The 27,865-nt window shown below is 48.6% G+C and overlaps 1 protein-coding gene across 3 annotated transcripts in view; it reads right to left on the bottom strand.

Annotated features, from left to right (window-relative positions):
• Positions 1-2,359: 2,359 nt before the first annotated feature.
• LOC101917222 (chromatin remodeling regulator CECR2) overlaps positions 2,360-27,865 on the bottom strand; it is a 102,565-nt gene continuing 77,059 nt past the window's right edge. For all 3 annotated transcript variants that reach the window (XM_055808240.1, XM_055808241.1, XM_027782824.2), the window contains 11 exons: positions 23,747-23,903; positions 19,908-20,037; positions 19,588-19,625; positions 19,398-19,489; positions 18,993-19,119; positions 17,337-17,770; positions 16,129-16,257; positions 15,200-16,022; positions 11,785-13,198; positions 10,841-10,946; positions 2,360-10,558 (listed from right to left, as the gene is read on the bottom strand). In XM_055808240.1, coding sequence (XP_055664215.1) covers positions 10,553-10,558; positions 10,841-10,946; positions 11,785-13,198; positions 15,200-16,022; positions 16,129-16,257; positions 17,337-17,770; positions 18,993-19,119; positions 19,398-19,489; positions 19,588-19,625; positions 19,908-20,037; positions 23,747-23,903 — 3,456 coding nt within the window. In that variant the 3' untranslated portion in view covers positions 2,360-10,552. The remainder of the gene's footprint in view (positions 10,559-10,840; positions 10,947-11,784; positions 13,199-15,199; positions 16,023-16,128; positions 16,258-17,336; positions 17,771-18,992; positions 19,120-19,397; positions 19,490-19,587; positions 19,626-19,907; positions 20,038-23,746; positions 23,904-27,865) is intronic.

Here is a 27,865-nt window from a genome sequence, read left to right as displayed (position 1 = left end):
CCCATCCCCCAATCAAGCCTACATGAATTAGTGGGCTGCTCTGAAATAGCCGGGCAAAAAGCTGTAGGTGAGAAGCACCCCGGTGCTCAGGGAGAAGGAGGCTAGAGAGAGGAAGGCACAACCTTAAAGCCTCCGCCTCAGTTCAGGAAAGCTCGCTCTTAGTAAAATGGGGTAGCTTTGCCAACCCATGGAGGAAAGAAAGAAGAAACAAGAATTGTGGGCAGCAGAAAGTAGGAAGAAAGGTAAAAAATTAGGGGGCCATGTGGCCTAGCTTGATACCGCCTGTTACACTCACAATAGCATCTTGTCAAGGTTAGGACGTGGCATTTCCTATAGCACAGATAAGCTTTGTCTTTGCCTGGGCTGCAAGGCAGCTCTAAAAGCAGCTACTTTCCACCCCTTCCCCAGGACTGGTTCCAATTAGCACTGGCTCTGCACAGCGACGGCTTAGCCCCAGGATTAGAAATCTCCCCCGCCAATCCCCTCTGACCCAAACACTTCCTGGGACTGATGTGGTGACCAAATTCCTCCCCTTCCTAAATTGAACAGCTTGCTCTCCACCCCGAACTCTGGCCCCTGTGGGGTGAAGGGGGATATGTGACAGACAACAGCCCTTCACCCACCTCCAGGAGCAACTTACCTTGCCCTGGCTCGGGGGAGGCAATACCCTCGAACAGCCTTTGCAGGGCCCAGAGCCGCAGCCACGCTGGGAAGCCCCCACTGGGATGCTTGGCTTCACCCTCCTGCCCCAGGCAGCAGGAGCAGCTCTGGCACCTGGCTGGCGGTTTTGGGGTGCTCGAGGTGTCAAGGTGCAACAGATCACGTCTCAAGCTCCTCCAAACGTCCAGAAGGTGCCAACATGCGCTCCTGCGTGTGTCTTCATGCATAAAACATGTAAGTGTGTGGCAGGGTAAGTCACTCAGACCAAGCCATGGAGGGTGAAGTGAGTCCCTGAATTGCACCAGGAGCAGGGATGCGCTGAGGTTTTAGTCAGCTGTTGAACTGGGGCTTATTTATGCATCTTTGTAAAATGCTGGTGGCCTGAGGGGATGAACTGCACACAGAGGGAAAGGGCAGCTAGGAGGACAGGATGAGGCCCCTGGTTTGGCCTGCAAGTGTGGGGTCCTGCGTCACAGGCTGTTTCATGAGCATCTCTTTGCAGAGGCAGTTTTGCTACTGGGAGCCAGGGGAGCATGCCCTGGCCCCAGCGAGGCTCCTGCAGGAGGGGCAGATGGAGCCTGTGGCACAAGCAGGCTACGCTGCAAAGCTGTTTTGGCAGGAGGAGATGTGAGCAAGAGCATCTGTTACCAGCCCTGGAGGAGACTTCAAGAAAATTCCCTGGAGGGAGCTTTCACCAGCTAGAGCTGGGGAGAAAAGGAAAGGAGCATGCAGCGTGCACCTGGGAGCCTTCGTGCCCACAGCCTTCTGCCGTTCATCTCCCATGACCCCTTTTGCTGGCACCAACTTTTAAGGAAAATTGTCTTGATTTCGATTTTGTCCTGATGCAAAGCGGCTGAATCAGCAAAATCGAGCAAGTTTTTTATTCAGGGACCAGCTGAGCTATGGGCCAAGCGCAAGCTGCCTGCATGCACCTACAGCAGGCACTTTCCCACATGAAGTACAGTACAGCCAGCTCCCAGTTTTGATGCTGGAAGGCCCATGAGGAACAGCTATGCTGTCTTTAAACGCTTCCATGCTGAGAGGGCTGCAACCAGTGCCCCGTCTCACGTGGAAGATTTAATAAACAGCAAACAGCGAGTGCCATTTTGGGTCCAATATGGATTTGGACCACTGCACATGAGCTCAAAAGGCTTCCCATTCCCCTAACCGCCCCCGAGAGCTGCCACAACCTGTGCTGCTTTAGCATTAAAGCAGCACAAAGGGAAAACACATAGGTTACACCAGCTCCTTCCTCATAGCAGCACCACTATGCAGGCTTTACTGAAGGGCCATCACCCTTTTCAAAGCAGAGGAGTTTCGGGGGAAACAGACTATCTGTGCCCCAGACCACATGGTGTTTCGGGGAGGGAGGCAGGCTTTCCAGCACACCTGGGCTGCAGAAAAACCCACAGCCCACCAGGGACTTGGGGGGAAAAGCAGTGACACCATCTCATTTCCACAACTGTGTTGTTCATAGGCAGACAGCTGCGTTTAGGAGGGGAAATGATCCCAATTAGCTTTCCAGGTGCTCTCTTGTAAATGGATTTCAGGTGGTACAACCGTGTCTGACTGCAGTCCAGGGCTTTGTCTCTCTGAAAAAAGCCCTCTGTGTTTCCCTCCCACCCCCGTCTGCTCCCCCTTTACAAAGGAAAAGGGAGACCATCCAGGAGACAAGAAAACACACATACAGCAAGGATGATTGCTATTTTAAGAATGTACTTTATACAAAATAACCAATTCATATGGAAATAAAATCTACAGACCTCCAAGGATCAAGCTTTTAAAAAAGTTCTTTAAAAAAATTACCCAACACACAGTATTAAACTAACTATTGAGGTAACTGTCGCTCTTGGGGAACAAAGGTAATCAGCAGACCAAGACAAAATATACACAATATAAAAATAAATAGCATTCCCCTTTCCAGTATTGACCAGGAAAGTTCACACAACTTTGCAGCAGCAGGAGAGAGAAGAGGATCCCTGACACTGTGCTCTACGGGATGGGGAGGGAGGCGGGAGTGAGACAGCAGCCGATGGAGAGGTGCAGCACCTGAGCCTCTGCTGGGGAGAGCAATTCCAGCATGAACTCCTTCTTGCACTGAGAAATTCAGGCTATCAAATCCAACTTTTCCTAAACAGCATGAGCATCTATCCAGCTCAGTTTCTAACCAAGGCAAAGGTGAGCAGAACCAGCCCTCAAGCATTACGTTCCACCACTCAGCAAAACACCCCAGTGCAGAGCCCCACGCAGGTCAGATTCCCCCCACAGAGGGATGCAGGCAGGAGTTATTTTCACAGCTTGGTGTGGGAGGTCTCTGACGCAGCATCACATCATCTCACCCTCCCATTGCCCTGGGACAGTTGCAAGCAGTTGACAAGGGCCAGGCTTTTGCCCCTGTGGCTGCTAACACCCTCCCCACCCAACAACAAAAAACACAGCAACATAAGAACAACCTCACCCAAAAAGAGAAAGGCCCCCGTTTTCTCCTTGTGCCCCCGACAGACAGATTACATTCTTTACAAACTTACAATAACACAAAAAAACCCCCAATGTCACCCAACTTCAGAAAAATGGATGTAGTGGCGTAGGCTCTCCCGCTACCTCCCCTATCAACACCAAGTGAAGCAGCAGCAGGTTGCTCTTCTCCCTCAGAGGCATTAAATCAGTGGCCCACCCACCCCTTGCTCCGTAGCAGCCATAGGCACCCCTCTTCCCTGTGCTCTGCTTTGCGGACAAGCCTCAACTTCACCACTTGCTCCCTTTCCTTTCTACCTTCCCAAACACAGAAGCAGCAACCAGCTCTCTCCTGGCTACCTAAATCAACCCAACGGTCACTGGGAAAGCAGGAACATGGTGCACATAAAATGCAGGGCCACAGAAAGCACCTTGCTTCCCACTCAAACTGTGAAGCCCCCCAGCGTGTTTCATAGCCATCCGCTCCCTGAAACAATGTGGGAAGGTCAGTGTTACACCGCTGCATGTTATTGCTCAGAAGAAATCAGGCAGCAGTGTTCATTGATCTATCAAGGGAGAGAAGCAACAGTTTTCACGATTATAGACAGTATGTATTTTTAACCTAAGCCCTCTTGGAGGTAGACATGCCAAGATCACGTGCGGGAACCCTGCACAAGGTCCAGGAGCAAATCCTTGTGCTGGCAGAGGGACAGACACCACCATGCCAGGGTGGCAAACACGAGGGGCACACGAGAGAATGCTAGTGAGCCATTGAGGACACCTTAATTCCATGGGGAGATTAAATATGTACACCCCACCTGCTTTCTATATGCATGTACAGAGAAGTCAGCTGGCAAATCCAACCTTCTGCCCCTTTTTTGCGTGGGCAGTGAGCTTTCATCTCTGCACTTGACAGCAACCGACTGCAGCAAAGTGAGAGAGGGAAAGAAACTTGAAAGCTAGGAAGCAAGGAGAGGGGAAGTATCAGTATGTGACACAAAAGGGGATCAGAGGACTTGCCAGACTAAAAGCTGAGGCCCTTTCATAAAGGGAGATCGCTCCTCTGATGTACTCCACAGTGTCTGAGTGCACTAGGTGGCTGCTTGCCTCTTGCTGATTTGAAGGCCATCTGGTCTAACTCTGTCCACAGCAAGGGAACTCTGCCCACACAGAGTCAGTTCCACTTTTATTTAGAAGATATTCCACTACCCTTCTGCTAGTGAACCAAGTGTTTTCAACTAAAAGGGGCAAAGAATGGAGGGACTTGCTAGAGTTGGTGAAAATGACAATTAATCCTCAGCCCTAATCAATGCTTCGATCCCTCTTCCACTGGTGGATGTAGCTCTTGCTCTCTCCTGGATGCACTGTCCACTTTGACCTCTACATTTCAAAAAGAGGAAGACCCTTGCCAAAAGAAATCTAGGCCACTGCTGCAAATTAAGGAAAAAAAACCCCTCAGTCAATGCAAGGCCAGCAGTGTTAAAACTACAAAACGTTCCATGGTCTCTCAAATCCTGCATGCGAGCTGAGGCAGGACAGCAGCCAAAAAGGGAATGGCACCACACAGCTCTCTACATCTGCGCTTTGAAGGTACGCTTGGATGCTACTATCTAGTTTCAAATACATAAAACCCTGTCCTGAATTTCCTTGCCTAGGGGTGGACCAAGCCTTGCTCTTGTCATCCCAGGAGCTCCTATCTGGAGACAGCTGGAAATGGGTCCCTCCCCAGCTCTTTTTCAGAGAGGGACGTGGGCAGTGGAGAGTGAAAACCAGAATGCGTAGTTCATTATGTGCTGGTTAAAAGTGTTTTCCTTCCGCATGGGCGGCAGGGGTCCTGCCAAGCCCGAATATGCTTTACCCTCATCTGTACGTTAAACAGGTACAGATGGGGAAAGGCTGGAAGGTCAACGTTTGAGATGCTTTCTTGGTTACAATAAGCACATGCTCTTAAAGCTTGTCACATGGCCTGCAGCTGCAACCCTACTTTCACAGCCTGCTATCTCAATCTCAGCCTTACAGAAAGGCTACGGTACTCACACACCTGCTCTTCAACCACCAGTGCTGGACTTCAAGCAAAACAGGAATTCTGCAAGAGCAAACTCCTCTACCACCAATGCACCGCAGTAAAAACTTTTAAAGGGGTTACTCTAATTAAGTGCAGACCAAGCTGCGCAGTTGCTTTGCAGTGAGGGGAAACCTGGAGCAACCACACCATCACAAATTCCCGTTTGTCTTCTCCAAGCCACCCCTTGCAATGGCACTTCTCTGCCACACAGTTCAGCACCTTCTCCAAAATTCCACAATGCATACAGCAACACCATCTCCTCAGAAAAGGAAAGCAGAGCAAAGCCATCAAGAACAAAGCAACAGCCCTGGCTGAACACAGAGATGCACAGAAGACCAACAGAGATCAGTAGAGGAAATAAACAAAGGTTGTTTTCTAATTATACTTTCATTTTAAATGGAGAAGTGTTGGAGTGAGAAGCTGCAGGAGAACTGCCTCAGTCAGCAGAATGAAAGACAGTCTCTGTGACTAGCTTTCAGATAAGACATCAAGAAGCTGATAGCTCTCCAAGACCCCGAGAAACCACACTTACAAAAATATACACAGGAGATTTGTTTGAAAAAGTCTGCATGGGAAAGGCATTTGGCAGACAAGAAAATCAGAAGCCATTCCAAGAAAAGTGTCTCCATGTACTTTAAAGTCACAAATCAAACCAGTTGGGCCTTGAAGCTGCAATTTTGTCCTCCTCATTGCAGGCTGGTGCCCTGGATTGCTACCGAGTGGTTTGTTGGGTCACACCATGGAATTTATAGACGGCAAACTTCTGCTAGAAACAGCTAAAATCACTGTGAAGTCTCAGTGACTGGCCTTCCCAAAATACTTAGTAGAATTGCCAGGGTCTGTAGTACTTGAGATGCTCAAAGCTTAAAGAGTCCTATGGGAAGTTTAATACAGTGGCATTTATAATGGCAATTGAACACCTCGGGAACTTGGGAACACCATGTATCACTTGCAAAGGAGGCGGTGGAGGGGAGAGCAAAAGGCTAAAAGCCAGAGTAGTGTACAAAACTCTTCTGAGAATCTTGGAAGTTTTTGGCATGCTCAAGCATGGTCAGCATATTTTTTTATATATATATATATATACACACACAATATATATATATTGTCTTGTCTAACATGAAATCCGTAATTACAGCAAAACACATCCTCCGTATGGAAAAAGTAATAGCTACAGGAAACTTTGCAAAGTCACTAGCTCAGGAAGCTTTCTGAAAAAGGACCAACTGGTAATATATTACACAACAACAATGCTGGAGGTTGAGAAAGAGGGCTTCCAACCAGAGTCTACAATTTCTCTGTGTTGTGTTAAATATCATTTAAGATAGCGATACAAGTATGGCACTCAAAACCCAGGATATTTTATAATGCAGCCACATTTCTCCTGCACTGCATGCCAACCCATGCCAAAAAAGTACCACTGCCTCCATAAAGACCTGCCGTTTTACGTTCTTCTGAATCCCTCCTTAAACCTGCCTCTTTCACAATATCTACAAAGCAGCCTTGTGCAGCAAGGGTTGGGAAACCATAAACTAGAAAGCTCACATCTTCTGCTCCTCCCCAGACATTCCCACTGGTGCTCCACTCCCATCAATCCGCCCCCAGCTCTGTGCCCTCTGCGGGGTGCCAATTTCCTGTGATTTGCTCAGATTGTACCTAGCAAGATAGAGCTCCGATTCTCGGGGGGCATTCCTAGATATCATTATAAGAGAAAAAAAAAACCAAACCCCAGACACTTATGAACAAAGCATTTGAAAGTCTGGAAACTCCAAACTGAGATTCCACAAGCAGCTCTCCCTCTTAGTGTGTCCTGTCCCCAGAACAGCCCTATCCCTGTAGCCTAGCCATAGTTCCCCCTACGCTCTATTAGTACTTTTCTAACATAAACCACGTGTTGTCACAACAGCAGCTTGTTAGTCATTTTAATAAGAATTACTGACTACGCCAAAAGCCATTTACCTTGAAACCCTCCCAGGAGGGGTCAGCTTCACTATGCTGTTTCATCTTCCATCCTCAAGTCAAATCTTTCTCTCAGATTTGCATTATGTCAGGTAAGGGATAATATCTTCATGTCGCACACCTCATATAGGATCCTCAGGGTTTCTGTCACCGTCTAACATTCCACTACACTCTCCAGGCAGATACAAGCAATTCTTGCCTTTCTTATTTGTCCTCTGCTTTGATCTGGGCTTGGTACTCATCCAGATACCATGACCACTAGGACCATGTTTTCAGTGCCAGTTACAGGTGAAGGCTAAGAGTGCTTCAGCTTGGTTAGGGTTTTTTTATAGCTTCTAAAACCTCCTGTTCTACAAATGAGCTGAATTAAAGGTATTTAATTACAAATATTTGGGTAACGTCTGTGATGCAGAAGACACAGGGTGAAGTATGACAGAGGTTGGCTGCAGAATCTACATTCACATTTCCAGAATTTCTAATACTTTGCTACAAGTTACATTTTACAGTTCCTCTATTTTTAAATGTGGTATTTCAAATTGTTTTTATATCTACAATGAACTAAATGCTTTACAAAAAGAAGCAACAATGTTTTCATTTGTTGCAGGTTTATTGTCTTGAAGAGCAGTTATACTTGCAGAGTTTTTCATAAATACCTACTGCTCCTTCAGTACCTCCATTCAGTGAAGGATATAGACCTGCATTTCGGAGCAGCTGGGGCACCTCTGAACACCCACTGCCAGTTAATGAGCCAACAGCAAACCCTCAGATGTGGGACAAATTTGGATGAGCCATAGCATGATGTTCTGGGCTGGGGAAAGCAATTATCTGCTTCCGAGTCCAAGGACAGCCTTCAGGATCATCTATTCCAGTTTATACCAATCCACCAGTGACAATTGCTCCCTGGCAGATGAATACAAATGGAAAAAAAAAAAAAACCCAAACCCACCAAGAAAAATCTCCCTTTCATAATGTAATGACATCTATAGATAGACATTGTAAGTAACTCCCATTATTTTGAAGTCTTCCTGCTTTGCAAAGAAGCCAATCAAAGAAGCAAAGGGACAGCAGCCAGCTGTCCCAGGCAACTCACTGGACTAAGCAGACAGCAGCTATAGTTCACAGGCTAGTTGCAGCAGTGGGTAAAAAGAACTGTGATTATAAGCATGCTTGTGGGAATAGCACGAAGAAGTTTAACTCCTGTTAGGCTTGGAAAACAGCTTGGCCTGACTCAGCTCATCAGAGGCTGAAGTACTGCAGCAACAGTCCAGTGAGACTCATTTGTACGTGGGCACTAACATGGCAGTCCTTTCTTATTCCAACTATTTCAGGAAAGAATATTTCTCACCTTTTAGGCTTTTTGTGCTTCCAAAAGCTTAGTACAGAAGGAGTAATAGTTCAGTCAGATGCTACCTGCCATTTGCTCAAATGGCTTTGCCAGCACAGTATATCTACACAGCAGGACAAAGGTGGTGCAGTTGTGCATGCTAGTGCAATTCAGCTAAAAATACGGGTGATGACACCATCCAAGACAATGAAGCAGCCAGAAAAATTCTCCAGAAACTTGGAGACAAAGACCCTCTTCTAGCTGGCACCACAGACTAAAGGGCATGCTGCTCTGTCCTCACTTCTGCTGCCACTTGTGCTCTTGCTAGCACAGTTTGTCCAACAGATTGGCACATCCTCCTTCTAACCACACCGCTGTCCCCCGCAGTGCAACCAGCAGCCTGCCCAGCAGGGCTACGGTCCCAGTAGATCTTGCTGCCCTGTCTTGTAGTGTAGCAACTCCCCTTTCACCCCAGCTTCCCCAAGAATAATCAACTGTGTGTGTTTGTTAGCTTTTAAGATGTGAATAAATGCAGATGAGATTCCTACTAAACTCATTTGCCAAACCTACACTTGAACACCAGTGGCTGATAAAGCACTGGCATGCAGGGGTTTCCCAGTGCAGTATTGCAGCTGGTGAGGACAGCCCCTGCAGACTGCACACAGCCTCTGAGGGAAGATGCCACTAGCTCTGTAGAACCTGCTGCTACATTATCAATGATGACAAAGTCAAACCAACTCAACTTGGGCATGCAGACCTCTCATCCCTCTATCCCTGAGCCATGACACCTCAACATCTGATTTTGAATCAGTGCTTTCTGATTCACCTGCAACTTGCAAACACCAAATGCAACTCCAGAGGCCAACAAACAGCTCACACTGCAGTAAACCAACCATTCCCACAAAGCAGCCTCATGGTCCTCCCTCCACAGGAACAAAAGTGGTCAGGAACCCCAGGGTACTTTCTACTTTGCTGCTGCTAAGAAGTGAATATAGCCAAGGGTCAGAGAAAGAATGGTGGGGACTTGCCCCCCCTGCTTGGGCAGCAGGGCAGTACAGATTTGCACAGTATTTGTTCTACTGGATAGGTGCTGCTCTACCCCCAGCTGCACCGGTTTCACTGAAAGAAGTCTAAGATGTCCAGTTACGCCACTTTCTGTTTTCTAGAGCATACATTTCTCCTATCAGAAAGGCAGGGAGAAGGGTACTATACTAGCAGAAGGGACAATGCCATGAATGTCCTGTCCTGGTTTCAATTCCTGGTCCTGGTTTCCTTGTTCCCCCATGATGACAGGAGCTGGAAGTGCACTCAGGCCCTGGATCCAGAGGGGTGGAGTTGGGGGTGAGAGGGGAAGGAGGAAGAAGACAAGAGAAAGAGGACACATTATGCTCCTGAGCAGTTCCTGCAATTAAGTCAACCAACTGTTGGGTCGTGTCTTGGTTGCAGAGGACAGGAAGGAGGACAGCAAGTCATCCACCACACATTCCCTCACCTCTCCCTGCTCCCCGCAAACTCTAACCCTATCCTGAAAGATTTCAGCGTGATATGATTGTAAACAGTTAAGGATTCCTCCAGTGCTAAGCCCACTACAAGCTGGGCCCACCCCCTCCCCCATTATGTACAATACATTCACCAACAACAGAAATTTATTTAAAAAGGCAACAGGTTAAATTCTGTAAACTGGATCCAGCTCCAAAACACACACGTTAATACTACAAGTAAAATTCCATCATCGTCCTCTTCCACCCTGAAAAATATACCTGAGTTTAGCAGTCAATGAAAGTTTCCGCCCCCACCCCCGCCCTCCCCACCCCAAAAAATCCCTCAAACCCTGAATGAGACGCAGTCTCCGGTCACAGAAAGCCACTAGTTTGCGATGCTCGCCCTGTGATGGCGAGCCAGCTGCTTGGCTGGCTGGGGCCCAGCACCGCTCCAGGTTTCCAACACAAAAGCCGTTGCGGCACCATGTTCCACGGACCCAGGAAGCTACATGCTGCTTGGGCGAGGGGAGGGTGGGAGGAAGGCCTGCACCTCCTCCCCCTTGTCCAAATCACGCGTGGCTTTCATCTTTGTGAGGTCCTTCCTTCCTCGGACTAGCTCTGGAAGAGGAAGAACAAGAGTTGGAGGCTTTAACTGGCAGCTTTAGAAAGTAGCAACCTCATGATTGCATGCAACCAGTTCAAAGCTAGCACTATCAGTCCACCTAGGACATGTTTTACAGTCAGCTAAGGCTATAGAGACATCCCCAACGCCTCTGCATAGCAGCAGTTCACTTCCCAGCTTCCTCCGGTGCTTCCCACTCTCATCAAACACTCCACCCCTTTAACCAGTGGGAAAAGACAGACTCGCATTTCAACTCTGCCCTCTCTAGCAGCCCTTACTTGATCCAGAGGCAATGCTGATGGTTTTTGTGACGTCAAATCTTCCCGGGACATGGTTGCTGTAGGCATCTTCGGGAAAGGAACTTGAGCCTGATGCATTTGCATTCTGGAGCCAGGTTGAATGGAGAGAGTTTTAGCACATGAATATCAAGAGCAAATCCCGTCTACTTTGTTGAATGCATATATACAACATTCATATACAAGCATGCATCTCATGTATTCCTCTTCCCGGCTTCCCTCCAAAACACAGCCTTTAATCCATGCCACTTCCCCCAGTGGCTCAGCTGTAAGCCAAGCTCCCTGAATACTAGAAGAAGGACTGTCATGCTGGAACTATGACAAAACAGTAACAGCTGAAGCACATTTATAAAATCTAAACAGGCAATTTTTTGAGTACCAGGATTTTCTACTCAGGAATAAAATGTGATATGCACAGTCCCAGTGAGAAGTAATTTTCTGTTAGGGAAATATCAGACAGAGAGGAAGGGCAAAGCAAGAGCAAAGGGAAAACAGGGCAATGTTAAAGTAAAGGAGTTCATAACAAGAGGCTAACTTCCACTTTTAGTTAGCTATTATGCCTCGCTACGAGAAAGAGGCAATAAAATACTTGCAAAGAAAATGGCAAGAGTCCATCTGATTAAGAGATGCACAACCCTGGATGACACATTAACAAAACACCGTCAGATAAAACAAAGCTCTGGTGTGGGGGTGGATGGGGCAGGCTGTTGGTCTCCAGGATAGTGATTGCTACTTGTTTTAAGAAGCTGCAAGGAGACTCCCTCCAGCTTGAGGGACCTCTTACTCCAAGCGTCGTAAGAGTCACCTGTTAGCCTTCCAATTCACTTGCCATCTCCCCTGACTTCAAGCCATATACTTTCAAGGATATCCAACACTTATCATCACCCCCCTCCCGCCTTGCCTTCTTGCAGAAAACACAATCTTACCCCGAGGGTCTATACAAGTCCTGGGGTGGCCCCGCCATGCCACCTCCACTGCCTCTCTGCTCCATCAACAAGGCCTGAAAGTGACCTACGTTCTCCTCTCGGCAGCGGTACAGGGGTCCCTCCTGAGAGAGGCCGTTGGCCTGGCTGGGGGCTGGATGATGAGACAAGTGAGCATTCATGGGCGATCCATACGTCCTGGGCTGGAAATGACTGGCAGGATGGCGGGATGCATAAGGAGAGCCAGTCTGTAGCATGACCCCGTGGGGAGGGAAGGCTGATGGGCCGAATCCCATCCCCGAACCCAGGTGTGGTGGAGGAGCTCCGTAGAGGAACTCCCCTGCTGCCACCGAGCTTTGCCTCTTCGTGGCCGCGTTGTGGTTGTCCAAATCAAGAAACTCTTTGGGACTCTCTGGTCTTTCCTGGGACTCCTCGGACTTCTCATCTTCAGGCCCCAGATCCTGCCCATCACTTGGAGAAACCTCTTTGGCACTCGCTATGTCCATGCGGTTGGGAGAGGCCAGGGCAGCGCTCAGTGCCTCACAGCCCTGCAAGCCGCTGGCAGACCCCCGGTCCGGGAAAGGGGGTCTGGCCAGGGGTGGGTGGGCGGTGGGGTGCCCACTGGGGCTGGCCTGGGGGTGAAGAGGCCTCTGCCAGTCCGAGTAGCCCTGTGGACAGGCATAGTAGGGTGGTCGCTGGTAGTGGTGGTAGGAAGGCTGAGGTTGCGGCTGGTAGGGGTAGGGCATGCCCTGGGGGGGCCGATACCGCGGGAAGACACCAGGGTGGGCGCCGCTTGGCTGGAAGCCCCGTGGGGGGAAATGCTGGGGGTGGGAGGCAGGAGGAGGCGGCTTCCCCCCCATCACAGGGCCAAACCCCTGCAAGCCTGGGTTGATGTGGTACCGCCCAGCTGAATTTGGGTATTCCAGACCGGGCATGTAGAGTGGGTGGTGGAACTGGTTGGGGGTGGCCCCCATGGAGCTGGCATCCACGCCGGGGAGGCCAGTGCCCTGCCCCATGCAAGGCACAGCTGCTTCGGGCACAGCCTTCCCACTGCTGCAGAGGGGCTTCTCCAGAAGGTTGGCGGCTAGCCCCTTCCCCTCGGTGGTGGCCACTGGCCCCTCACCTGCTGCCCCATTCTCAGGCAGGGGACCCCCTCCTCTCTCGGAGGTAGGAACCAGGTCCCTCATGCAGCCCGGGCCGCCAGTGTAGCCACTCTCCACCGGCCACGCGCCTTTGCCCTGCCCTGCCTTCATGTCACCCTTCACGCTGGAGCTGTCCCCCTCCCCGTCCAGGGGCAAGGCGCGCCTGGTGCACTCCATGGGCAGCGGGGGCTTGGGATGAGGTAGGATTTTGGCATAGGCCCCGTCGGGAATACCAATGCACTGAGCCTTCTCGTCTACGCCTGCTGGTGGCTCCACTGGAAAGAGATTGGGAAAAAGTTACATACTGGTCTAATTTTGGGAACTGGCCCTCCCTGCCCAACACGTACACACACCCACTGATGCTGACCCAAAGCACATGTGCCAAAGGGTAATTCCTGCCAGCTTAACCAGGGCTATCAAAGTAGCCACTCAACATCTGCTGCTGCTGGGCAGACCTGCCCAACAAGCACCTAACACCTGGACTGAGGAAGCATCCCACTGTTGTGCAAATGGAAGAGAAAAATCAGTGACTTTCTAAAGCCATGAAGGCCCTTTCATTATAAGTACTCCAAAGCCTAAAATATCCCATCCCCTACTCAAACCTCTCTACAGGACGGTTTGAGTGTGGCACCAGGACAACTGCTCTTCTGGGGGGCTGCAGTCTCCTTCCCACACCCATCACAGTCTTCCCTTCAGAGACCTTTAGCAATTCCAAAGTGCATCTTTGAAACGTCAGGTGGCTTTTAGTAGCTGCTTCTTTTAAAAGAGCTCTTTTAAAAACTACCCATGAGGTTGCACCTCTCTCGGAAATATGGCACACGTGGACTGAACCCTCAAGATACAGGCACACTGTTGATTGCAAGCCACCAATAAATCACATCTCCGCTGGAGTAACACTGCATATGTGGGTTTAGTCTCACACATGGGTGTGCAGAGGCTGCCTAATGAAGAGGCAGAGTTGGGGAATACCACAGTGGAGTCCACATGACAGCAAAATAAGAAGTCAGGGTAACGGCAGCTTGATTTTGGGCTTTGTTGCCCCTCCTGGTTCACAAACTCCACTTGCCCACAGCTTGGGCAGAAGCACTACCACATACTGAGATGCTGTGGAGCCTATTGCAGTCAGATTTTAACCAACTGTGATTTGGAGATGTAGCTACTTGGCCCTGCAATCACTCAACATCCTCCCCCAGTCTCTGTTCTATATCCAGCACAGTTAAATGATGACGACTTTTAAGCAATGTCACACAAGGAAAGAGTTTCCTCTTAGTGCAAGGCACACGAGGGATCGATAAAAGATGCAAGGGTTTTGATCTCTAGTTTACCAGCTAGAATTAATGAAAAAAAATATTTTTTTGATCTCTGGGTTTTTTTGATCTCTACTTTAGGTTTGTTTTATTTGAAGGTTGGGGTTTTTTTGATCTCTACTTTACCAGCTCGAATGATGAAATTCAACTAGAAAGAAACTTGTGATGGCACACATGACATGCTGCCATCCCACCTGAATGGACATGGCTGCTCAGGGGCTTTTGGGCAATCCTGTTGTGTGAAGATTTTGAGATGCCGAGAGCTCACAAGGCACATGTGCATTTCAGAGAAGCCATACTGACATACACTCAAAGGAGTATATTTAAACCATTTATTCACATAACATCTTCTTTTCTTACTTAATTCTCTGCAGATCCAATTTTTAAATTAACTCCAAGTGAGCTCTAGAAGCATCACAGCCTATGCTTTGCATTTGTACTCCATGGCAAGCTGATAACTTGCACTTAGAGCTGGGACAGAAGGGACCTCTGGCAGGCTACTGTCAAACAAAGCAATTTTAGAAAAATCTAAGCTGGAGTAGAAAATATATGCCAATTTAGATTAAAAAAATAAGAATACACATGTGAAAACTGTGTGTCCCATAACTATTTAATCAAGATTTTAGTAATTTTCTAGAAAAAAACCCTGCTTTTGTTGCTGAGCCTCAGCCACTGTTTAAAAACTACTCTGGCAAGCCTGAAAGTCAGGGCATATTTTCCACTTTCCTAGTGGCACAAATCCAAATAAAGCCACATTTGCAGACACAGGTTTTGTGCATCTGCGTGACAATTAAGGTTTGGGTCCCTACACCCAAGAGCAACAAAGCTGGCCTGGGGGGAGCTCCTGCACCCACCCCACACGTGCACACCAGCAGGCAGAGGGTCTGCCCTGGCATGGGAAAAGGGAAGGCAGTAGGGGGATGCAGGCAGGCAAGGTCAAATGCTACCAGCAGGCACTCAATGGGTTACCTTGGTTGCTCTCCATCTCCATGGTCTGACCGGTTGGATCCTGCGAGCTGCCGTTCCCCATGACCGGTTTTGGGGGCTGCACGCCAGCAGCAGAGGCTGCGTGAGCCAGCTGAGGAAAGGGTCCGGGGAGGTGCGGCGGGGGTGGCTGGCGAGGGTGGTAAGGCACACCAGGCGGACACACGCGGGAGGACAGCTGCTGCATGGCAATCATCTCTGGGCTGTCCATCATGGAGTCCCCGCCCTGGCACCCTCTTTGAACCTGAGGTGGTCCCCCAAACAGAGAGGTCGGTGGCTGTGGCATCCTCTGGCCAGCAGCTTTCCCAGGCGGTCTGATATACCCTGAAGGAGGCACCCCGTGAGGTAGGAAATTTGATTGCTCGGTCCACTGGCTGGGAGGCAGCGGTGGCCTCATGGCCCGAGGGTCCATCATATGACCCAGGGCGCGGGGCTGGAGCGAGGACCCCGGCCCCATGGGCACCTTCTCCTCCGGCCCCACGGCGCCCTGGCCAGCGGGGCCGTGGCTGCCGTTCCACAGGGCTGGGTGCGCACGGTTCAGGTACTTGTAGGGCCGGTACATGTGCCCTGGGGGGACCTCTGAGCCCTCCGAAGGCCTCACAGGGGGGCCGTTGTGCCTCGGCGCGAGGAAGCCCTGCTGGAACTGGGCCGGCGGGTAGACGGTGTCGGGTGGGGGGCCGCTCATGCGCCCCAGCTGCAGGGCGCCAGGCCGGGGGCCAAGGCTGGTGATGTGGGTCGGTCCCGCACATGCCTGCTTCTCTGGGGTGGCCAGCCTGTGCCCACGGTGCTCACTCAGTCCCACAGCCGGCTGGGGAGGAGGGGGAGAGAGAGAGATGAGGTGGGTCTCGCACTGAGGAGCAGAGGAGACGTATGGGTCCCAGGGTGCTGGATCCCTCGGCTGCAGCATTTCTTACCTGCATGGCAAAGTGCTGGTGCTGCTGGACCGGGTCTCCGGGATGGGGCTCAGGCACTCGTGGCGAGCCATACAGTTTCGCAGGATCCGATCCTCGCAGGGGACCAAATGTTCCTGGCACAGCTGGTCTCTGGGGAACAGGGAGAGGTGTGGGAGGGAGAAATAAAACAATTTGTGAAGCACAGAAAAGCAGCAGAGCTGCTGCAGGTGAGGGGAAGCCAAGGCTGGAAGAACCACACAGATGAGGAGATGGGCTTTTTGGAGGCACCATGAAAAACCTGTAGGCTTTCCTACGGGATGACACAGCTCCCCTGCCAAACAAAGCCACTCTCTCACATTCCAGCCTACGCATCCCTGTGCTCAAGGCTGCAATACACTCGACTTGCCACCCAACTACTTGGGAGCAAGTGAGAAGACTGGAGGGGGCAAGTGATTTACTCCAAGGAGCGGAGCGGACCACAAAGGTGTGCAAGCAGGACAATGGGGGAAACGTGCTGGATTTCCTTCAAAATAGTTGTTGACTCCAGCTCTCCAGTTACTGCCTCCCACTATCTGCACCACAGGAATAGCTCTAAAAATTTTATTTGATCTCTAGATAAAAGGGCAAGGGTAGCCTAGTCTCAGAGGAGTAGGTGATACACCACACCACAAGACATCACTGGTTAAAATGGAAAAGGCAGTGAAGGATGGGTGAGGAACAGCCCAGAGGAGAGGCAGAACAGGTGGCATCCAGAGATAAATGTTGGGCTAAAGGGAGGTCACTGCTGCAGTCCAGGGTGGCCTGGTGTTCGATTTTGTTTACTGCTTTTGTAAATACTCAAGGCATGAAATGCACTAGCACACAGGTAGTGCAAAGTTACCAGGCATTGTTAAACTATTGAGACGAAAGACAACCAGCTTGTTCAGCATCATAAACTAGATGTTAAGAGAGGAAACGTGACTGCTTTCCTTGCACAATGGGGTAACTCTCTAAGGAGAGAAGAGAACTGGGGGAGCCAGGGCTGGTGCAAGCCCACACGGGTACATGCTGGCCATGGGAAACATTAGGAGACTGTTCCCAGTGAATGTGGCGAAGATTGAAACTGTACCAGTTTAAGGGCAGAAAAGTTTCAGTTGCCACAGGGATTTCACAGTAGAGAGCTTCATTCCCCTTTACCTCCCTCCCTCCGCAGGCCTGATGGGTGAAGAACAGCAGAAACTGCTCCTTACCATCTGGCTGGGATGTGGCACAGGGCTGGGCATGCCACCATATTGCAGAGAGCGAGGGAAGCCTCGCCCATTGGAAGGGCCCACTTCTCGAGAAGGCTGCATTGGGTTGCCGCTTGGATCCTCTGCAGAGGACGAGGAGAAGGAGGAGGAGGAGGAAGAGGAAGAAGAAGCAGGAGCCCTGGAAGTAGCTCGATATGGTGGAGGTTTTCCTCCATTTTCCAGGCGTTGCTGCCTCTTGCCTGGTCCATCTGGGTCTCGTGACCGAGTCCAAACACTGCCTGTGCTGGAGCGGCCAGTCCGCCGGCTCCTCTTCTCTCGTCTCCCGTCTTCTCTGATCCAAAACTCCTCATCTGTGTCTCCATCTTCCCCAGGGAAATGCTTCATCATTGCTCGGTGGAAACACCTCTCTAAGTTGTAAGCCATCTTGGTATATTCTGCACTCAAAAAACCCAATATCATCAGGAACAGAGCCTTATAGAGAGTAACAATTAAGTAACATCAGACTTTCCCCATCAGATAAAAGAAACAAAGTTTCTTTGAGGAAGACTTTTGTCTCACTAGTCAACTGGTTTATGTTCTTAAACTCAGTAAGCAACACAGCATCAGATTTGTTCAGTAACCCCACCAGAGGACAGGCACATAGGCATGACAAAGTGCCATTAGTGGTGTAGTCTGCAGAGTCAGCATTAACTCAGTGCTCCAGCATAGTGCCAAGAATTACATTATAAGACGCACCACCTCTGCTCACAGAGCTGCATGACCTGCACAGTTAGCCAGCAGAGTTCTGAGAGGAGAAATGTGAACTTCCAGCAATGCTATTTGATTACGTTCAGAGGCTTTTCTTGGACTCATTCAAATCTCTGCTGTATGCTACAAGACAGAGGAAAATCAGCACACATATTTATCCATCTACAGTTTCTAAAGCACTTGCTGACCCTGACACAAAAGGTTTTGCCAACACCAGTGTCTCTATTGCGTCATTTCCACAGGACAGATCTGCTCAGAGGGGCTCTTGCTTCTCATTGGAGTGGATAGGAAGGAAGAGACCTGTGAGAGGTGTTAATGACAAGGGTTTGAAGCAAGTGACTTTCCAGTTGTTTCCACTAAACTAACTCTGAAGTTCCTCAGGAAACAGGTCTCCCAGTGACAGTGCAGGAATGCTTTTACTTGGGGCCCGCAGCAACAAGCCAGGTAGCTCTAACTTTGCCCTTTCAAGATAGTGCTGGTGAGACACAGTCTGCAGTGATGACCCACCATATAGGAACTGATTTCTTACCTAAGCAACATGTAGAATTTTAATTGGCATGGCAATTCAACCCAGGGTTTCCCATTTGCAGACTCATGTTTTTCATTCAATAGGCAAGAAACCTAAAACTACATTTTCCATTCAAAGGACTACAAGCCTGGTTCATTCCTCACTTTTCTGTGGTACTCAACAAACACTGGGAGCTAATCAAACTCCAATGCTTTTCAAAGCCTGTGTTAGATATTACGGGGAAAAAGGGGCACGCACACACACGCGTACACAAAGGAGTAAGTTCAGAAATACCCCAAAAGAGAATAAGCACAAATCAAGTACTGGTGAGTAGGAAGAGATCACTGCTTGCTTTGACTGAGCACTGCAAATAGCCAAACTTAGCATCTTACTGCTCTTACCACTGCCTTCACCATTGTACTTAAGACAGTTCCTGAACATGGTCTTCATATCACCCACAAATTCTTCCTTGGTACAGTATTGACCTCCATTCAATTTCTTCTCCATGCTAGAGATGTCCATGGGGGCCTGAAACACAGCAAAACCTCCCTTCAGCTGCAGCAAGTGTAGCAGGGCTTGCAAAGCTGCATAGCTAGCTTCCTCACAGAGAGGGGATGGGGAGCGGAGGCTGCTCCCTGGAGAGGCAGCCTCTCGTTTTTGGTTTGCTTGATTTGTAAGGCTAGAAGGGACTATTGGAGGCACGCAGTTGGACTGCAAGGGTAACACAGCCCACAAAACTTCAAAACGTTTCCAAAAAACCAGTCAACAAAGTGCACGAGTCAAGATGGCTGGACCACTTTCCATACCTTAATGATCTGGTAGTAGTTGGGAGCATATGATTCATCAACGGGCTCCAAAAAGGGCCAAGAGTCCTTGTGAGCCTTTACCACATCTAGAACTGGCAGTATCAAAAGAAAGGTAGTTACACACACATGCCCAGGGGAGTATTTCACTTTACGCAAGTCACGCAAAGGGGAAAGCTGGGGCAGGACTAACCTTTGTACATGGCTGTGAACTCGTCATCCAGTTCAAAGCTGTAATGGGAAGCACAACAGTGAATACACACGCTGAGGACATGTTAAGGCATGCTCTCGTACTTCATCTTCCCTTGCACCTCGGGCACAGTGCCGTAATGCTGACGAACAGGCCTCATCACAAACTCTCCTCTAGCATGGACCAAATGCAGATGTTCTCAGCTTACTCCTCGCTGTTCTCCACCCTCACTTCTCCCTCCTCATTCCTGTGAATGCTCACACTCCTTCCCATGCGCCCTACTTCATCGCACTCTTGTGCTGCATGCCCAGTTGCATACTCACAGATCCTTGGTCCTTCGCTCTTCCCTGGTAGGGGAACTGGGATCCAAGTGGGAAAGCTCAGGGGGGAGTTCCTTTCCCTGTGCCAGCAGCCAGGCCCGCTCTTCACGAAGCTTCCTCCTCCTGGCCCGTTCTGCAGTGAGGAGGGGGGGAAGAGGTGAAAAAACATTCAGCACTCCTTGTCAACAACATCTTGCAGGGAAATTGAAGGCAGCTCCCGCAGCACTCAAGAACTCCAATGAAACATTCTTGTTCTTTCAGCAAAAGCAGCAACGGCACAGGAGCCGAGGAGGTGAGAAGATAGTGCACCATCAACATGCCTTTTCATTTTCCCTTGACTTTACAATTATTGATTTTGAAGCATTACTGTGATACAGATGCTCCCCTAGGCAGCTTCCAGACAAATTCCTGACAATGGTGTGGTACAAAGATAAGTTCAATGCACACACCTAGGCATAGATCAGCACTATGGAAAGAGCTGGCTTGTTAAGTTACCATCCTTCAGATGCTTCACCTCAGGCAGGTGAACTCAAGGCAGCTGGTTTTGCACTAAAGCGGATGAAGACCAGTGTCAAGGCAAGGGTGAAGTTCTACCAGCTGGGTGGCAATGAGTAACTGAGGTCATTAATACCCTCCACCACAATGGCTAGCTTTGGGACAACTGCTCAGGTAAGTCTTTGCAGCCAGCGTGAGCAAGCTGCCACACAGGAGGGCTACTGGGACAGATTTCATTTAAGAGGCGAGAGACAGGAAGAAGCAACGCTAGTAATATAACCTGTGGTTTGCAACCAGACAGCTGGCCAACAGATTGCTTCATAATAGAAAATTTATGGGCTCTCATGAACCTCATTTCCTTTTTCTTATAGGAAATCTGAATTCATTTGACTTGCTAAACACCTGCGGTCATACCAACTTTCTGTAGGAGCAGAATTCTGTGAAAGTAATGCTCAAGGAGAGATGCCATAGGAGTAAGACCCCAGAAAACAGGCCACATCAGGGAACACCCAGAGTGAAAGAAATAGGGGAGATACTGGGCTAATACCCTCTAGCAGACGGTCCATCTGTGGAAAACGTGAAAGACTCAAGAAGCACTAGCTCTGGTAGAAGGGTGGGTATTTCCAGGGAGGTCCATGGCCATATATGTCAGAAGACAGTCCAGATTTCCTGTTAGAAGAATCTAGGTAGTATTGAAAGTTGGAAGGACAAGGCTTGTATCTAAGATGTCCTACAGAATCTAACAACATGTATTACAACATTTAATGATGAGGAGTCCAACATCAAATTGCAGTTAACAGAGATTATCTGAGTCCATCCAAGCACAGTTCAGTACTTCATGGTTCTTTCATAAAATTAGCATCATTTAGATGACATTGTAATGGATGCCTAAGTGAGAAAACATGAGGTACGAGGTGATGATTTGGACTGCAAAAGGGAAATCTCATGGCAACAGCAGCCAAGAGGTAAGGTGGTACATTCTTTAGAAATCCATCCAGGCCTGCCAAGGATCTGACCTGGTAAACAGACAGGAACTGGGGAGCACTACCCTGGTACCAGACTGGACTTCAGTCAGGATTAATGGCAGGTCCTTCTACCACAGCAAGTGATTAATACAGCATGTTAAAGATCACTGGCAGAGCTCATTGTCATGCTGTTGGCCTGGGTTGAGTCCTACCCAGCAGCTTTCAAAATCTAACCAATGCCCTAAAAAGTACCTCAAACAGCTAGAAAGTCACATGTGCAAGAGATAATGTTGGAACAGCATCTGGGAAACTCTAACCTGCTGTTGTGACAGAAATCTAGAAAGCTGCTTTAACTCATAAATTCAGGAAAGTACAGATGGGCTCAGCAGGAGGCTTGCTACCTGGGGTGTGTGTTGGAGTAGGGGGAAGTGAAATCCCAGACTGGAAACAGGAATGTGATCTAAAGACAGGCATATGGTCCAAAACCAAGAAGCAGGTGAAGTGCTGTAGTTCAACAGAGAACAGATATTTCACCCTGTGTTTCACATCACCCCTTGACAAAAGACCCTACAAAATTAATGTTAAATCCCAAGCGGACTGCAAAATGTAAGAATATATTTGTTACTCTAAAATCTCTGTCAATGGGTGTCCAGTTTTAACAAGTCGGAACCAAGTAAAACAAATGACTTCATTTTCAAATCACTTTCCACTGTCATGGAAGTAAATGCTAATGGCAGATATGCTTGGCAATAAGGAAAGATGGTTAAGAAGCCAGTTTTACCTGGATAGCTGCAGTTCCTAGGGTAGAAAAATACTGCAGTGATTTAACTGAACAAGTCAGCCATTTAAATAACCTTTCCAAACAGCATTTGCACCAGCTTAAAAGGAGACTTCTCCTGACTTAGCCTAAACTGACTAGGGATGAGTTTAAACTAAATTGAAAGAAACTGTACAAACCAAAATAAAAGCATCTCTGCCCAAGAAAAGCATGAATGTATGCTAAATTGGGTTAAAACAGTTTAGTGCCCAATCCCATGCCAGTTTCTTTGAGCTACTCTGGTGCCTTTGCATCAGATGATGTAACAATTGCATTTACTCAGAAAAAGACATGGCTTATACCAAAACAAGACCTTTTTCCAGGTACATGTATCTTTGCAGCTCTTCTGGAACTTCAAGATTAATTTTGTCTATACAGATGGAGAAATAAAGCACAGCGAATACGCAATTTGCCAAGGTGAAACAGATATCTGTGGCAGATATGGAAGCTGGATGATTCTCAGTTTAAAGCACTGGATTAGCTAGGACTGGCAACCAGGAATATATATGAAGGCCAAGCAAGTAATTGGATTTTCTAAAGGTTAGAAAGGTAAGCAGGTAAAAGAAACTATTCTTAGATAACATCTGGTCTGCTACCAAACATGTGGTAGCAGACTGTTTCATCTTGGAAAGTTTACAACGTTTGCACGAACTTAATATTTTTTCCTTTTCTGATTCTTTATTCACTTAAGCATCCGCGATACTGATACTGCCACACATTACCACCACCACCATTTTCTGAAGATGTTCGGCCTTTCCCTGGAACTGCAACAGCCCAGCCAGCCACTGCGTGAAAAGCAGCAGATAAAGGAACCCCTGTAAGGGAGGCTGCCAGAGAGAAGGTGGTCAGAAATGAGCCTGCTCTTAGATGCCAGTGCCTACATGTACTGGCTGAACGCCTGCTGTCTGTGCCGTGATCTGACCTACTAAAAACAATATGGCTGTTTCTTGCAAAATTGATTAAAACAGCTTTTAGGTCAAACCCACACAAACCCAAGACCAACACCTGAAGTTGCCACCCGTGGTGCTCTGTTTAGCATGGTCCCCTCATCTTTAGTTTTTCAGTTGATAAGGCCGGTAACAATATAAAAATTATAAAATATAAAAATACTCTTTCTACTCCAATGCTGTGCCCTTCCCTTTCTCCTCAGATGGGATCCTTCTTTCATTCTGCATTGGGCCAAAAGGACCAAATGCTATTTAGGAAGAGCAAAGACAGCTAATCCTGCACACAAAGGCCACAGGAGGCAAACGGGGAGACAGAAGAGAACTGAGGAACAACACAAATAGCAGGAAAAAAAGGAACAGCTGGAGCAAAGGAGAAAATAAGCATGATTTGGGGAAGATGACACAGTTGAAGGGTGCAGTAGAGAACAGCCACCAACACCAAGAGAGACAGACAAAGGAAAAGCAGCTACAGTCAGACCAATTTATCCAAGGTAAGTGCAAGAAAAGATATTCTTGTTAGCAGGTCTGACAGGGCAGGAATGTGAATGGCAGCTCTCAATTCAAGATCTCAATCTTGGCTTTGAAAGCTTCCACCCATTTCACACTGGTCACATGTACCTTCCACTGCTTTGACCTTCTCCTCCATCTCTCTCTTCCTCTCCTCCTTTAGCAGCTGTTCCTGTTCCCTCTTCTGCACTGCTATAAGTATTTGGCGCTCCTCCTCTTCCTCTCTGCGCCTCTGTTTCTCCATTGAGCTCAGCACATTCGGGTTTACCTGCAACAAAATGGTGCATCAAAAACTATAAAGCATTGGCTTGTCGAAGTCTGAGCAGAGGCAGGTTTACTTTGAGCAAGTATTAAAGCATACCTACAATGAATGGCTGGGGGGAAAAAAAGGGGGGGAAAAAAGGATTTTTACATATGAATTCTCAGATGAAAAGCAACATGTAAATGAAAGTTATTTGTCAAGCAATGAAGTCCTACTGATACAGGGACAAAGGAAAGAGAAGTGATGAGTTAGACAAGCTGTGACTCTGCCAGGGACATACCACGTGTATCTGCCTTCTGTATTTGCCCATAAAGGATATGGGCTGTTGATACCCTGACACAACACCTCTACCCCTTCCAGGCAGCAGAGCCCCAAGTTGGAATCGTGAGCAGAAAGGACTACTTTTTAAGATAGGAAATTTCTCCAATGAAGTGTGAGGTATGCATATGGCAGTGTGGAATTACCTTTTTTAGCTTAATTTAATTATAAAGACAAATGAATTGGTCAACCACCAGCCACTCTCACCTCTTTGACTTCTGCAAGACCAAGATAAGCGTGCCTTATCAGCAGGGAATATCAACCAGGAAAGAACAATGTGTATACAGTTTTCTCCACCTTCATTTTCAGGGAATAACCAGCAACCACTACGTAGGCAGAAGGCATTTCCTGAGGATTAGCAATCAGCTGGGGTCCCTTGGCTGCTGCTCAGACCATCAACTTCTCCAGGCCCATTATTAATCCCCAGAAAAAAATCTGGCACCACGATTACTATTTTGTCCTTGTTTCATTGCCTAGAAGTGGAACCTCGGGGTGTTTTGATAAATACCTAGAAACGCTGTCTGGTTGCACTGCACATTCACTCCTGCTGCTCTGCCTCCCTTCCTCTACACAGCACTGCCCCGCAATCTCCCCCTGCAGCTCTCTGCAGACCAGTGTTGTGTATTATCTCCCTCTCTCCAGCAGCAACAACATGAAGCGAATTATGTTGCAACCACCGACAGCCACAGAGAAGTGTCCAAGAGAGGGTGATGTCTTGACGACATTAGGACTATATCCTGCATTTAGGGACAGACTGGACAGGGAAAAGCCCTATTCTGATCTTTTAAAGTGAAACTGATCTCACCACAAGGGAACTCAGTCTATCTTCTTTTCCTTTTTAGATCTTTGCCAAATACTAGTACTTCACTTTTCTACCCCTTTCCTAGGAGGACCATTCTGTGAGCCCACATGCCTTTAGGTCAGCCAGCTTCTCCTCACATTCAGCCTAAAGTTTATTTCTCACCCCCTCATGCCACCCAATTATTTCCAGTTATGCTTTTCTGGGTGAACATAAATTCCCCTCTTCTTCAGCCACATTCCAGCTTTTATGGGCTTCCTCAGAAACTTACATGAAATGCCCACGTTTCTGCAATTAGGTTAGATGTTTCCTTATAAAGAAATCCTTTCAGCTCCCTAATCATTCTTGTTGTCTCTCTCAGATCCTTCCTCCAATTGATCAATATCCAAACACCAGGATGCCCAGGACTGAAACTGCCAAGTACGAGAGTTCAAGAACCTACAGAATCGGATTCTACATTTCCACTTTTGATTCTTTTCATATCCCTTTCTCAACTGCTCTATCATCCAATTTTCTGCTCATGCACTGCAAACAATTTCAGGCCTGATTCTGACCATCATCAAACAGTGTCCCACTAGCTTTCTTGACCAATCTCTAAATTGCTGTAGGAACCAAAGAAGTCAAGTTCTGCAGCAATTAGAAGAGAAAGAGGTGAGCACGAACCAGCCACCAGAAGTTGGTACACCAAGATATTTTATTGAGGATGTGACCATCAGCCTTTAGATTCTCCAGCCAGTAGACCTAAGCCATCCTGGCGTGCCACACTAATTTCTTCGATTGTTGGTACACAGGTCAGACATTCCCTTTCCCTGGATTCATACAGCTTCCACCATTCATGTCCTATGGAAACATGAACACAACATCCAAGCTGCAGTGTTCACACCAGGACCTCTCCAAGCCTGCAGGGTGCATTCAGCACCCCAAACTGTAATGGCACAACACAGAATCCATAGCACGTTCCAAATCAACCCACCACAAATACGGCATCGACAAAGAACAGGACAATTTTAAGTAAAGGAAATGAAATCATCCTAGCAGATCTAGGAATAGAAGGGAAAATCAGAAATCCCAAACGCAGTATAGCGAGCACCAAGGACTGCCACAGACACCCACAGCTGCACTTGCTCCCTTCAGCAGTGCAGGGCAGCAGCAGTGCCGGCACAGGCTGCTCCATCCATGCCAGACACAGAAACAGCCTTATTTTCAGAGGGACCTCTGTCCCTCTTAAAGCCCGCTGGGGATGAGTGCGCTCAACCGAGGGTTATAAAAACAAGCAAACACAAACAAGTCAGCTCCTACTACATGAGGTGGAAGCAGACACCTACAGGAAAGATAAAAACAAGAACCCAGCACAAGATAAACTTTCTTCCTGACTGAAGAGGTGGCAAAGGGACGTTTCTCCAGCTTCCTCCCCACTTGGAGGATAAAACCCACCCCTCTCCTCTCCGTCCACGCCATCACCGCCTCCTTCCCTCCGCCAGAGAGCACTCCAGGACACAACATCACTGTCTCCCCCCTCCCCCAGACCCTGAAAGGGCCAAACTTCTGCCTTCTGCCTCCCTCTCCAGACAGTGGGTATCAGACTTCAGGGGCAGAAGGCCAGGAGACACGGGTGCCCTGGCCCCTTGTCCTCCAAAACTTCCCTGCTCCGGTTTCCGCAGCACTGCCCTAATGAGGGTGCTGCTCAGGCGGCTCTTTAATGAGGAGCTAATCTGAACCACCTGTTAAGAAATCCCCCACAGGATTAGGAGCCTACGGAGCAGTTATATCTCGGACCAAAGCAGCATCCAGCATCCAGCTCGTGGAGTCCGAAGGAAGGGGTCACCCCTGCACTGAGCTGGGGCTTTCCTCCCCCAGACTTGCCTGTTGCCCACCCCTCTTGGCAAACAAACCATCAGACTTGCTGGCACCTTCCCTGTCTCCCCTGTGGCAGGACGACTGCCAGGTCCTGCTGGGGAGCCAGCGCCGCCAGCATCGCCACCCTCCACTGCCTGGCTCCCCATGCCCTGGCGCAGCGGGTGCTGGGAGGGCCCCCAGCTCGCTGGAAACCTTTCACTGGCCCACAGGCAGCAATTAACAGCCCTCTGCTGCCACAGACCTGGAGCACCTGCGGTACTGATTAGCATCATTCAGGCTCCATGTGTTTCCCACTCCCCTCCTCCTCTGGGATTTCTGCTGCCTGTGAACAAACACGTGTCCCTGCGCTTCCTGCATGGTGGGCTTTGCAGAGAGCAATTCTGGCCCCAAACTGACCATCACTGGGGTCTTATTTTCCTCTCAGCAGGCTTTTATCTGCAGCATGATGAGAGGTTCTTCCTTCCTTTTATTTATCTGTTCTAAGTAATTGTATTTATTGTGGGGAACTGTACTTTCTCCTTTGTTTTGCGGGAACCCCTGACCCTGGCTCACGTGGAATATTCCCTGCAGTTTAATTTCCCAGGGTTTGACAAAACACCAGGTAACTACGTTTTCGTTACATCTACAGCAAGAGATTACGCTACAACCTGATAGAATCAAGCCAATTTTTTCCTCCAAAGCTAATCCCATGTTGCCTGACCGATTGCTTTAGGTAGCAGTCGCCAGTTCAAAGACCCCCCATCTCCACCGTACCATGTCCCTGGCTGTGCCAGCATGACTGTTGGGGGCTGCGTGGTGGACTGGATTGGAAAGCTGATCTACATCAAAAATAACCCTGACCAAATAAAAAGGTTATATTTAACACCAGTCATTTTCCTGGGTCTGGTTCACTGCACAGACCCGCAAGCAGCAGCACGGTTACGCTGATGGGGTGGAGAGGAGATGAAGGTGAAGAGGTGCGGAAAGAGCCATTTCAGCCGACAAGGCTGCAGTT

This window comes from Falco peregrinus, chromosome 6, assembly GCF_023634155.1.
Source record: "Falco peregrinus isolate bFalPer1 chromosome 6, bFalPer1.pri, whole genome shotgun sequence".
Taxonomy (NCBI): domain Eukaryota; kingdom Metazoa; phylum Chordata; class Aves; order Falconiformes; family Falconidae; genus Falco; species Falco peregrinus.
This window is presented reverse-complemented; position numbering and strand designations above follow the sequence as displayed.